Source organism: Ambystoma mexicanum, chromosome 4p (genome assembly GCF_040938575.1).
Source record: "Ambystoma mexicanum isolate Mex_15411 chromosome 4p, UKY_AmexF1_1, whole genome shotgun sequence".
Taxonomy (NCBI): domain Eukaryota; kingdom Metazoa; phylum Chordata; class Amphibia; order Caudata; family Ambystomatidae; genus Ambystoma; species Ambystoma mexicanum.
In genome coordinates this window covers 273,705,698-273,718,901 of record NC_090927.1, presented here as the reverse complement: position 1 = coordinate 273,718,901, position 13,204 = coordinate 273,705,698, and the positions used below count along the sequence as shown (strand labels likewise).

Below are 13,204 nucleotides of genomic sequence, written 5' to 3'. Positions count from 1 at the left end.
AGGGTTGGTTAATGGCATCACTATCTAGATGTGGCGCATGTTAAACCTCCAGTTATATCTAGAAGTGACGCAAGATTATCTTCACAATTCTATCTATATGTGATGCAAGATTATCTTCACAATTCTATCTATATGCGACACAAGAATATCTTCACAATTTTATATATATGTGACGCATGCTAATCTCCACAATTCTATCTAAATGTCACGCATGCGGAACTCCACAATTCTATCTAGATTGCTTATCTCCACAATTTTATCTAGAAGTGACGCAAGATTATCTTCACAATTCTATCTAGAAGTGACGCAATATTATCTTCACAATTCCCTCTAAATGTGATGCATGCTAATCTCCACAATTCTATCTAGATGTGATGCATGCTAATCTTCACAATTCTATCTGGATGTGACACATGTTAATCTCTGCAATACTATCTTTTTTTAATGCTTGCTATTCTCCACTATTCTATCATGATATGGCGCACGATTACCTTCACAGTTTTATCTAGAGGAGGCGCATTATTATCTTTGCAATTCTGTGTGGATGTGACGCATGTTAATCAGTTCACAATACTATCCCATCCCTACAGGCTCGAATGCAAACTATTGGTGGCCAGCACCATTGGCACAATGCAAAGTGTGGTTAATTTACACAGTGAGGCTGGTGTACGGTGACTACCTTGTACAAGTGTGGTAAATGCTAACTATGGCTGATATAGACAGGGAGGCAGAGTGCCTGTGGAAGTCGGATAATTGGTGATGTTGTAAGTGAGTAGTTAGAGGGTATTCCTGAATGGCTAGCTAACATAATGACTTTAGTGCAGTATATGATCACCAACCCATTGCAGGCCCTGTGCATCATACTAAAGCTGCTTCTCACCAAAAGCGATGTGGCAGTTCAAAGGGGGGCAGTAATGTTTGTTCTCCCTGCCTGGACGAGATGCGAGATATTGCTAACTGGCACAGTTTGGACACAGTTCACTTAGATGAGAGGTGGCTAAGCAACACAGTCTGCCTAATTGTGGTGGGATAACACTGTGTTTCTGTATGCAAGCTTTATGGTGAAGTAGCAGTAATAAGAGAGGTGGGGCAGTTTTGTGGGTTGCAGTAATTGCTGTACCCCCCTGTCCATACCACACCAACTTTGTCTGTCGCTGCTGGTTGGCAGCTGCTGGCTTCTTGCTTCCCCGGCAGACACCATTTGGAGCTGCTTCATCAGGAGCTGCCCCTTTGCCTTGGTGCCCTTCGCTGAGGGGGCTGCAACGGGCACAGGACTGCCCTAATCTGCCCGGGTCCTAAATGGCGAAGGAAGCGTCCAACAGAAAGTTTAGACCCTTGCTGTCGATGGAGGTGGTTATGGGCTAATCAGTGCTAGGGAGTGGCATGGGAGGCGGGATCAGGACACGGACCGGGATGCAGGGTCGGGGCAGGTGTGAAAGATCACGCTGGTTGCATTTAAGCAGACAACATCACAAGAAAGGCACAAAGAGCACCGGGGGTCACACTTACCTTCTGCCTGGGACCTAAATGGCAAAGGAAGCATCCAGCAAAGGGTTTAGACCCTTGTTGTCGGTGGAGGTGGTTATAGGCCAATCAGGGGTTAGAGGTGGCACGCGAGGCGGGAGCAGGACACGGACCGGAAAACAGGGTTGGGGGCAGGCGAGGGAGATCTCACTGGTCGTAATTAAGCAAAAAACATCACAAGAAGGACACAAATAGAACCGGCAGCCACACTTATCTTCTGCCTAGGATGTAAATGGCAAAGGAAACATCCAACAGAGGGTTTAGACCCTTGCTGTTGGTGGAGGTGGTTATGGGCCAATCAGGGCTTGGGGGTGGCACGGGACGTGGAAGCAGGGTACGGACTGGGAAGCGAGGTTGGGTGCAGGTCTGGGAGAATGTGCTGGTCGCAATTACGCTTCCATTATGCCTAGGACCTAAATGGCAAAGGAAGCATCCAGCAAAGGGTTTAGAGCCTTGCTGTTGCTGGGAGGCGGTTTTGGGCCAATCACGGATTGGCGGTGGCACGAGAGGCGGGAGCAGGACACGGACAGGGAAGCAGGGTTGGGGGTAGGCGAGGGAGATCGCACTGGTCGCAACTAAGCAAAAAACATCACAAGAAGGACACAAATAGAACCGGGAGCCACACTTATCTTCAGCCTAGGACGTAAATGGCGAAGGAAACATCCAACAGAGGGTTTAGACCCTTGCTGTTGGTGGAGATGGTTATGGGCCAATCAGGGCTTGGGTGTGGCATGGGAAGTGGAAACAAGATACGGACTGGGAAGCGAGGTCGGTGGCAGGTCTGGGAGAACGCGATGGTCGCAATTAAGAAAAAAACATCACAAGAAAGGCACAAAGAGCACCGGGGCCAAGCTTCCATTATACCTGGGACTTAAATGGCGAAGGAAGCGTCCAGCAAATGGTTTAGACCCTTGCTGTTGGTGTAGGTGGTTATGGGCCAATCAGGGCTTGGGGCTGGCATGGTTGCAGGACACGGACCGGGAAGCGGGGTCGGAGGCAGGCGCGGGAGATTACGCTGGTCGCAATTAAGCAAAAAACGACCTAAATCACTTCAAAGTCTGAAGTGATAGCCTCGAATACATGCATTTCCTTAGCATCTTGAACCTGTTGAAATAAAAATATTGAATAATAGTACCCGGCGAGGATGGTGTAGCATCCTCCCAGCCAATGGGGAGCCTCAGAACACGGACGTTACCAGACGGTAATCCTGCCGCCATGAGCCTCCTCGGGGCTGGCGGTCGCCATCTCCCCTCGCCGGGGAATTAGGTAAGTCTTTCTCTCCCCCTCCCCCATCCACAGAATTCCCTCCCCGCAACCCCCACCTACCTTCTTTTCTGTCTATTTTGGGAGTGGACGCGGTGGGAAAGTTCCCAGCGCGTCTGCTCCCGATCTGTGAATGCCCATCATGGAAAAAAAGGGGGGCATTTGGTTTGTTTACTTTTTTCCTATATTTTGAATGGCCGCCATGGAAAGGGAGAAGGGACTACCTGTAGCCCCTTCTCCCTTTACATGGCGACCATTTTGTTTGTTTACTTTTCTCAGTTATTTTCAGTGACCGCAATGGAAAGAGAAAACAGACTTCTTTGTTCCCCTCCCCGGCGGCCATGGCGTTTCGAAACAGAAACAATAATGCTTTTAGTGCCCCGGACCAGAGAACTAATAGCAATAAGCCTTTCACAGGGGTGTATTTCCACTTCAGGTAATGCCCTAGGGACTTAGTTAAGGCCCTTTGCTTCTTTCGGGGCTTATTGCTTAACTATAACCTTATTTATCAGTTCTTTGGATATGTTAATGTCTTTATAACGCGGAATGATCAGTATGGCAACATGCTAGCACTCTTGAATGTGTTCAGTCGAATATGCTTAATACACTGAACTAAAAGTAGCAAAGGTAAGCCTGCAGTCATGATACATTGATTATATTGACACTGTAACCAGTTAGCACATGACATTTCAAATTATTAATACTTTGGGAACTTTGATCGTAATTTCGAAGAAGCGTTCTATTATTGACTAGTCATATTTTAAACAGACTCCCAGATATGTTCTACGATAACATGAATATATTTATATTGGTAATCGTTGATCTATTTGCTGATCATACGAACCTTTACATCGATGAGCCAATGACCTCCGATATATCGTTAAAAATATCAGTCAGTTGCTACAACACTAAATGAATAAAACGGCAGCACGAAATCGGAAAGCACACTGATCCGATTATAGATGTTTTGCAGTAGCTTTGGTATATATCTTAATGAGCAAATAACGATAGTGTGCTTCTACACTGAGGATCTGTACATCTTAAGAGGAGAAAGACCTGTTCTCCTCATGTTGTGCAAACATCGGTTTTGACTGTTTGTTGCAGGGAAGTGCCTTACATGTATTACACAGATGTATCATTACGTGGATTAAAGGAGAGTGCCTCTTTAGTTTGTGCTATTGGGCGCCACTTGCGACACCTACACGCCAAAACTGTTGCATTAGAGTACAGATAGGGAGGAATGGCATATGAAGAGGGACACAGCCTGTAGGTGGTGTTTGGTTGTTTGCCCCCCACTGAATGCTCATGACTATACTACTCCCTATGGCCATTCCCATCCAGTTCATTCCCCTCCTGGTCCAAAACACCTCCTCATGGGAACTCTTTGATCTTGCTTTAATCAAGCCTTACAATCAACGCTTGCAATGGAAGAGCCTGCCAGTGTTTTTTCAAAGCAGTCTTCTGAGAGTTACTTAGTTGGAGTTGTAAACCCACTACTGGTGTAATAAAAATGTCTTACCAGGTCTGCCTTCAGCCACTATTTATAAATACTCTGCGTGTCCTTCACTGAAGTCCTGTTACAAGCATTAGGAAAGCCAAATGTTTTGACTTGTGTATAGGTATTAGGCATTTGGCAGGCAGTGCTATTAGATGTCCAGGTACTCGCACCATTTGCACCTACTACCATCAATGGCCAGTTAATACCACTACGGCTGTCCTTGGCAAGTACCCTTTCCCATACCTACACAAAAGCCCAAACGGTTTGAATTGCCAATGGTTGTTAGTTTCAGCTATTAAGTGTTAGAGCCATCTATAAGCCAAAACTATTGCATTAGAGTAAAGATAGGGAGAAATGGCATAAGAGAGGAGACACACAGCTTGAAGGTGCTGTTTGGTTATTTGCTCACCCATTGGCTGCCCATGGCCATGCTAATACCTATGGTCATTCCCACTCAGTTCCTGCCCCTCCCAGCGCAAAACACCCCTGTGTTTTAATAAACAATCAAACTTTGCCCTCGAAGTGCCTGCAAGTGTTTTTTCTGAGAGCTGTGAATGGGCACCTGCTATAATAAAAATGTCTTACAATGTCTGCCTTCAGCGAGCCGATTTATAAGTACTATGCGTTTCTTTCACTGAAGTCCTTTTAAAAACAGGCATTGGCAAAGCCAACAGTTTTGGCTTGTGTTCGGAATTTGCCAGGCACTGCTATTAGATGCACAGGTAATTGTACCATGTTGCAGTTGCATTCATCAGTGGCCAGTTAATATCACTAAGGCAGTGCCTGGCAAGTCTCTTTTTCCCATGGCTACACAAAAGCCCAAACTGTTGGCTTTGCCAATGATTGCTTTTAAAAGGATTTAAGTGAAGGAATCGTATAGTACTTATAAATCTACTATATAGTACCTATATATGTGCAAATGATTTCCTGTATTCAGCCCCTGCTTCTGTACAAAAGTGAGCATGTCAAATCGACTCATTCCTTCTGTGTGTTCTATGTCTTTAATTTCAGACATTACTGCAGCATCTTCTGGACACGTTAAAAGGCAATTCAACTCATAATAACAGCATGTTACTCCTGTGGGCTTCTCAAGCGAATGCCAACCCTGTAAGTATATCACAAACAGAAACGGGTTATGCCTTTGGGTTTTTATTCGGTTATGTGTAAATTTCGTTTGTATTCATTACATTATTTAAACGCAAAGAATATAAATGGCGTTACTGGGAGCTCAAGTCGATGGCAAATTTGATGTTTACACTACGAGGTGCAGGAATTCTGCTTAGGACTTAAATATAGGTTTGCCTAGAGGTTGTCGGGAGTTAGAGGCACAGAGCAAGTGCCAATGCCTACTGTAATTAGGGCCTTTTGATATTGCCTATTCGAGAAAACTATCAATTTTAGGCGGACGTGTATGCACGCCTTAAGGCCACTGAATCGTCAACGTTCTATACATTTCAAACACACATAAAAGCATCCATTACTCAAATTATTTTCTTGGCATCAGCATTTTGATTCAAGAAGCATAAGCTCGCCTGTAGTTGATGGACAGAGAGCATCACAGTGGGGGCATGCGAGCTAGGTCAGCTTTCTCCTTTCTCCTCCCAGAAAAATCTAGTAATTTGAACACTGACAATTTTATTCTGTTCCTCAGACATGGATATTTTACTGCAGCATTAGATTGACTGAACCATAATTTGGTGGTGTGCTTTCAGGGCGATTTTCACACAGAAACAGTTCAATACAACTCGTGAAAATGAGAGAGATGTATTTTACCATAACCTTCAGAATGACGTCTGGTTTGAATGTTGGTGCCTTTCGTCATCCGTTGCAGAGTTTTATGGCCGAGAAGCCTTTGGAATGTTTCTGGAGACCTTCAGCCATAGAGGATGGTGAGCCAATGTTTTAGGAAGCAATGTATTCCTAATTCACCAATGGAATTGGTGGCGTTTAAGGACTGTGCAGTGTGGGCCAAGGATGTCTGACAGGGACTATTGAGCTGTGATAGTTCAGGTACAAGGCTCGTTGAAATATTTATACAGAAGGTGTTGTTTCCATTGCAGTCAAAGAAAGAGAGTTCAATGCTATCTAACTTCTAATTGCAGTAGCCAAATACACTGCACGAAGATCATTCCATGATCAATTCGCTCAATCGTATGTGTCCCCCAGGCTCCCCATTCCCATCCCAGCTCCTCGACTAGCCCTGTACCCCTACTTGTAACCTTCTTTGGTACGCCGCTAAGTATGGAACTTTGTTACTTGCCAGCTGATTTTCGTTTATAGACCAATGCATACAAGGCCTGCAAGGAGAGTCTGTGTCTGAAGTTACTTATTGGTGGTTAGTTGTTCAGTCAGACAGATTGGTGGCGTAGGGTATTTGGTGTAATGTTATGCTGATTTTGATAAACTGAATGTTTAGCTGCTTCTCTATTTAGTTTGTGGCAATTGCTTTTGGGGTTTCAAGTGATTTTGTTTTCTAAATGAGTGCTTAGTGGCCATTTCGCTTCTAATTTCGTAGGTGTGTACGTTGGACATTCAGGTGCGAGGTCTATCACAGATGAGTAGGTTAATGCTGAATTGTCTACCTGGGTAAGGTGTCCAGGTTTGGAATGGCGAAATCTTTAGAGTGATGTAGTCCAGCAATGACTGGGGTTTAATAGAGCACCTGAAAAATTGGAGGTGAGCATTCAATGTTGCTAAAAGGTCATTCATAGAGAGAGAGTAAGGTTAAGGACCGGTTATATATATGTGGCAGGGCGCAGGGCTTTGCAACCACTTTAAAGTGAACTTTGCACTAGCGATACGTGAATTTCAGCCGAAAAGAAATTTCAAGAAAATCACCTCAGCACAATTAGAACAGTGCTTAAATAAAATCCTTTCAGACACCACTGAGGGAGATACCTGCGAAGAAATAGTTCATACCTACAATTCACAGGTACAGGAACTAATAGACCAGTTGGCACCTATCAAGAGCAAATTAGTCAAGGCAAACAATGGCCACCAAAAATGGTTCAACACCGAACTGACTCAATCTAAAAGACAGAAGGGCAGAAGGGAAAGCAGTTGGATAAAAGAAGCTTCAAAGTGTAATAGGGACAAATGGAAGTACATAGATAGATGCTATAAAAAAAGCATTGCTGAAGCAAAGAAAGGCTTCTATAATGAATACATTTCAGCAGCAGCCATTTCGACAAGGAAGTTGTTTGAAATTCTAAAATCAATAGAAAAACCTAAGGCTCTGACTTCACCCTTCCAACCCTCACAGGAGGACTGTGTAAAGGTACAGGAAGCCTTCTCTAACAAAATGAAAAAGGGGCGTGGCCAGCCGGCATGCGATGAGCACGTAGCTTTGCTGAGCTTGTGCTCTGCCGGCTCATATCCAGTTATACATCCGTAACTTATATAATAAATGTGAACCTATTTTGGGGTGCGATAGCCTGCAAAGCAGCGGTCCACGGATAATTGGTGGCAAGAGCCCGAGAGGCCCTCGGACGATCTGAACAGGGCAAAGAGACAGGCCTGGGAGTTTCCGCGGTCTCCAGAGCTAAGACGGCCATCGCAGCTTGATGACCCAGCTGAGCAAAGGCTCCTGACAGAAGAACGAAGCGGCGTGTCAGAGCCAAAGGGCAGTGAGCGGAACAGCCCATATTGTGCAGGGAGAGGAATGCGTGTCGGAACACCGGGGAGAGCGGCCCTGGCTGGAGGCGTGCCTCACAAGCACCAGGAGTGACGGACATTGCCTTCCGGTGGGTCCGCAGCAGCTATAAGCCTGTGGTGGTGCCACAGTGACAACCACCCCAGCAACACACAAATCCGAGAGCGGCGTGGAAGCCCCAGGGGACACTCTGGAGGCGGCAGCTCGTACAGGTGAGCTAAGGGAGCGGTCGCAGGGGGAGAAGCACCAGCGAACGTGATCACTTGCGCACGTATCACAGAGCCGGGCACATCACTGGGAGAGCCTCGGGCTAGCAGGGCTCCGTGAGGAGTGACTAACAACGTGCTATTTGGAAGGAGAAGGGTGAGCGTGCCCTGTTATTCCCCCCTGTCCTGGTTGGGCAATCAACAACACTACGGCAACGTGAGCGGCCGGGTGGTGAAGGTCAGCCACAATAGAAAGAGACCCTGCGCCCGGGGAGAGGCTTGGTTGTGGGCCACAATGGAATTAAGCCCTCTCTAGGGAGGTACGCACAGCAAAACAGGGCAGGGGGGCCCTGGATATGAGCTATGTTACTAGCATGCACAGCATGGGAGGAGGAAGAAGTGTATGAGCAACAGCGTCGGAGGAGAGACTGAACTCCCAGTGGTATTGAGGGCTGCGCACAATACCATAGAACCAAATGACAAGTTACCTGACTTCAGTACAGGGGACGCTACAAAGGTGAGAGTAACAGCAGGAGTGTCCAAATCCTTGGGGGCCATAACAAGCTGCATGGACATCCGAGCACGGTGTGGAGAACCCTGCGACTTAGGAAGCTGGTGCAACCTGTGACTGGAGGGAGGCGCTGGGCCTGGATCCGGCGTCAGAGTGTGCACGACATGACTATCCCTGGACAACTCGCAGCTGTGGGATAAAAGCGGGCACAAGGGTCGGCGGAGACGGCCCTGGGGCCAAGATGGTGAAAGGACAGCAGAAAATGGGCAAATACGCCGAATTGAGAGACAAACCACAGAAACACCAGGGAGCGGCCCGAACTGGAGAGGAGGGAGCGACAGGGGGACGTGCAGGTGGCGTAACCTTAGGCGCCCTGTTGGATGCGATACAATCATCCAAGGCTTCCCAGGAGGGGAGTATTAAGGAGGTTGGGGCAGATGTCTCCCTAGTCACGGTGGACCTCTGCAAAGTATGTGAACGAGTCACAGAGGTGGAGCAGAGGGTCAGTGCAGTTGAGGATGACATCCAGATCCTGAAGAACCAGGTGGCAGGCCTGGTAGGGGCGACGAGAACCCTGGAGACGAGAGCAGAGGATGCAGAGGGGCGCTCAAGGCGATGTAACATCAGCCTGGTCGGGTTGCCGGAGAGAGCGGAAGGCCCCTGTGCAGAACTATTTGTAGAGAATCTGGTCCTGAAGGTTTTGGGGATCAAAGGCCTGTTGAAATTCTTTACAGGGTGCCGGGCAGACCCCCCCCGCCAGGCGCTCCGCCGAGAGTATGGTGACCATTTTTGTGACCGCGATTCCATCTTGCAGGAGGCTCGTAAAGCAGGCTTTTACAAAATTGGGAATACGAAGCTACGCATCTTCCCGGACTTTACACTGAAAGTACAGCGGCAGAGGAGGACATATGATGCAGTGAGGCGACAGCTTTGAGAGCTGAAATTAAAATATATGATGTTCTTTCCGGCTAAACTAAAAGTTCTCTCTCGAGGGAAGTCATGGTTATTTGCCTCTCCGAAAGAAGTGTGGGACTGGCTGGATTATTCGCCACACAGGGGGGAATACGCAGCAACAGGAGGAATCGGAGGGAGCACGCTCCAAAGCAAAGGACTGATCGGAAAGGACAGCAAGGTCACTGGTAAGGGGACTGTGGCAGGAAGGGACACTCATGCTTAAATGGGAGAACCGGAATAGGGATTTGACAGTCTGAGCGGATGGAAGAGGGGCTACGTGAAGCTCCCCCCACCAGACACCCGACACCATTGGATACCACCCACGAGGGAGGAGGGGGAGGTGGGGAGTGTTAATCAAGGGGTCTACATATTGGGAGAGGCGGGTGACAACCCAAGGGTTAATGACCAGTTACTATGGGTTGGGGAGTTGGGAGGATGGGGTGGGACTCGAGGGGGAGATGTCCATGAACGTTATTCAGGGAGGGAAGGAAGGGGGAGTGGGATGGGGGGGAATAGTTGGGGAAGGGAAGGGGAGTTGGGGGGAGGCGGAGTTCCAGGCACCAAGTTGGGGATGGGTGTCAGCGGGGAAAGGGTTAAAAAACAGGAAGGAGGTGAAAGGCCTGAGACGGTATCGAAAAGGAATGGGGTGGTATCAATACCAAGGTTGGGAGGGAGTACTGGGGACAGAGGCGGGGGTTGGCTTGAGGGGGTGGTTCCCGGGAGGAAGGGGAAAATAATCCTGGGAAATGGGTTCAGCGACCAAGATGGGTGGGCTGGAAGGTCTAAATATTGGGACGTGGTATGTCCGGGGCCTGGGAGTGAGCCAAAAGAGACAGAGGGTGGGAGAATTTCTGAAACGACACGGAATACAAGTAGCCTTGATACAAGAGACGCATATGGATAAGGAGGGCCTGGGGAGATTGGGGAAACTATGGGGGGGCAGGTATTCAGGACGACTTATTCAACCCAAGCTAGGGGAGTGCTCATCTGGGTGTCCAGGGGTGTTCCACTGAGAGTGGAAACAGTGCTGAAGGATGAGGTGCGAAGGACGGTGATGATAGTGGGCCTATGGGAAGGGTGCACAGTCTGCCTGGTTAACTCATATGCGCCGAATACCGATGATAGGGAATATTTCCCGTCGGTCCTACGTATGGTGGGGCCATATAGGGGAGAAATGATAGTGTGAGGAGGGGATTTTAATTGTCACTTGAATGAACACCTGGATGGCACTGGAGGCAGTGGTCCTACTAAACAACAAATGACGTGGTCACTCCATAGGGTGATGGAGGACCTTGATTTGGTAGAGGTGTGGAGGGGGAGACATGGTGAGGAAAAGGGGTTCTCCTACTATTCGGGCATGCATGGTTCATACTCCCACCTGGACTACCTCCTAACGGGGAAGGAGCACTGTCAGTACTTTGAGAAGCCAGAATATCTGTGTCGCACCCTATCGGATCACTCCACCTTAAGTGGTTAACCTGTTCGGGACTAGGGCAAGATCTCCCCGACGGTTGTGGCGAATGCAGAAAAAGGCATTGAGGGATGGGGCATTTGTCAATGACCTCCGCAAAGAGATTGGAACCTATTTTGAATTGAATGAGGGATCAGTGTCGTCAATGCAGGCGCTTTGGGAGGCCGCGGAAGCAACTGTTGGATACGTTGCAGCGACACAAACTCAGGTGTCGGACCTAGATAGAGAAAGCGACGAGGGGTGCCCAGGTAGGGGTATATTTGGTGCAGAAGCTTGAACTCCACCAGAAAACACTGGCGGACCTGACGCATTTTGATAACAGTAAGCGGGATGTTCGACTGCATGGGGAGGGGGATAAGGTGGCAAAAAGTTATTGGTCTGGCTGATTAGTAGAGAAAATCGAGCAGGGCTATTACCCAAATTAGGACCAAATCGGGGGAGATAGTGGGTACTCAGGAGAGGATCAATGAGGCCTTTGCAGCATTTTATAGAGAACTATATACCAGTGAGAAGGGGTATGTGGATGTGGAGGACCTTATGGAATTAATACAGTTACCAAAGTTAGGAGGGGACCTAAGGGAGGAACTGGAAGCCCCAATTGATGAGGGAGCTATTCGGTGGGCGATCCGCAATATGAGGAGATGCACAGCACCTGGAAGCGACGGGTTCCTTGTGGAGTTTTATTCCATGTTTGTTAATCTCCTGGCCCCGCAGCTCCAGAAGGTATATGAGGAAGCATTTCAGAAGGGACACCTTCCGGAATCTATGAGAGAGGCAGTGATTACAGTGATTTTAAAGGAGGGGAAAGACCCGCTCGATTGCATGGCGTATCAGCCTATATACTTGCTAAATGTCGATGGGAAAATCCTGCAGAAAATGTTGGCAACTAGGCTGGCGAAGGTAGCACCGCAACTTATCCATCCAGACCAATGTGGGTTTGTTGGGGGTAGGAACACCTCCGGTAACATTAATCGTCTCCATCATATAATGTATCGAGTGAAGTCACGGAAACAAGACAAGGCGATAGCCTCCTTCGACACCATCAAAGCATCCGATTCTTTAGAATGGAAGTGGTTGTTTCGAGTGCTAAAGGAATTTGGGTTTGGGGAAAACATTTGCAGGTGGCTGGGTTTACTATACAGCAAACCGATGGCAATGGTGCGGACAATAGCTGGGTATCTGACACATAGTAATTGGGTAGGGGGAAAAGGCAGGGCTGTGCAGCTTCCCCGATTCTGTTTGCCTTGGCTCTGGAGCCGGTGGCAGCATTTTTGCGACAGGAAATTATGGTGACGGGGATTGAAGTTGAGGGTCTGAGACATGTAGTTTCATTATATGTGGATGATTTGTTGCTATATGTAATGAACCCAAGGATATACCTACCAAAGTTGCTGGAGATATTGAACAACTTCCGGTTTATGTCTGGTTTTCGTATTCACATAGATAAATCAGTGTTATTTTCACCGGGAGGGTTGCGGGATACTCAATTGGAGGACCTACAAAGGCTAGGGATGAAATGGGAAAGGGAGTCATTTAAGTATGTAGACATACGAATATTCCATGATATGGACGATACGTTTGTTGAAAACACAGGGAGGGCGCTGTCAAAAGTAGGAGATTTGGTCCAATTCTGGAATGGGTAGAGTGGCACTATGCAAGATGGTGATCCTGCCGCAACTACTTTACTTCTTCTCCAACACACCATATGTGGTGAAAAAAGTTTTCTTCAAGATGCTGGATAGTAAGGTAGGAGAGCTATTATGGAATACGGGGAGGAGGAGGGTATCTTTAGCGGTATTACAAAGATCTAGGGTGGACTGGGTCTACCAGACTACGAGAAATACTTTGCGGCAGCACAATTACAATCAATGCTGCAATGGGACCATCCAGGGGGTGAGGTCCTGAAAGGGCTGATAGGCGACTTATCGCTGAATCAGAGAGGTGTGGAACTGTTGGGGTACCCAGTGGGTGATATGGGGAGGTCTGTGGTGTTTGAGGTGGTAAGAGGGACGTGGAAGAAGTATGTTGGCATGGGAGGATCTGGGGGGCTGTATGATGGGAAACTTCCATGGGGCATGGATCTGGGACTCTGCCAGGCGATCGGACGGGCTTGAATAAAGAGGCT

At 47.8% G+C, this 13,204-nt stretch overlaps 1 protein-coding gene across 1 annotated transcript in view; it reads left to right on the top strand.

Annotated features, from left to right (window-relative positions):
- CYP39A1 (cytochrome P450 family 39 subfamily A member 1) overlaps window positions 1–13,204 on the top strand; it is a 747,125-nt gene that overhangs the window by 316,254 nt on the left and 417,667 nt on the right. The window contains exon 6 of the mRNA XM_069605805.1: window positions 5,297–5,392. Coding sequence (XP_069461906.1) covers window positions 5,297–5,392 — 96 coding nt within the window. The remainder of the gene's footprint in view (window positions 1–5,296; window positions 5,393–13,204) is intronic.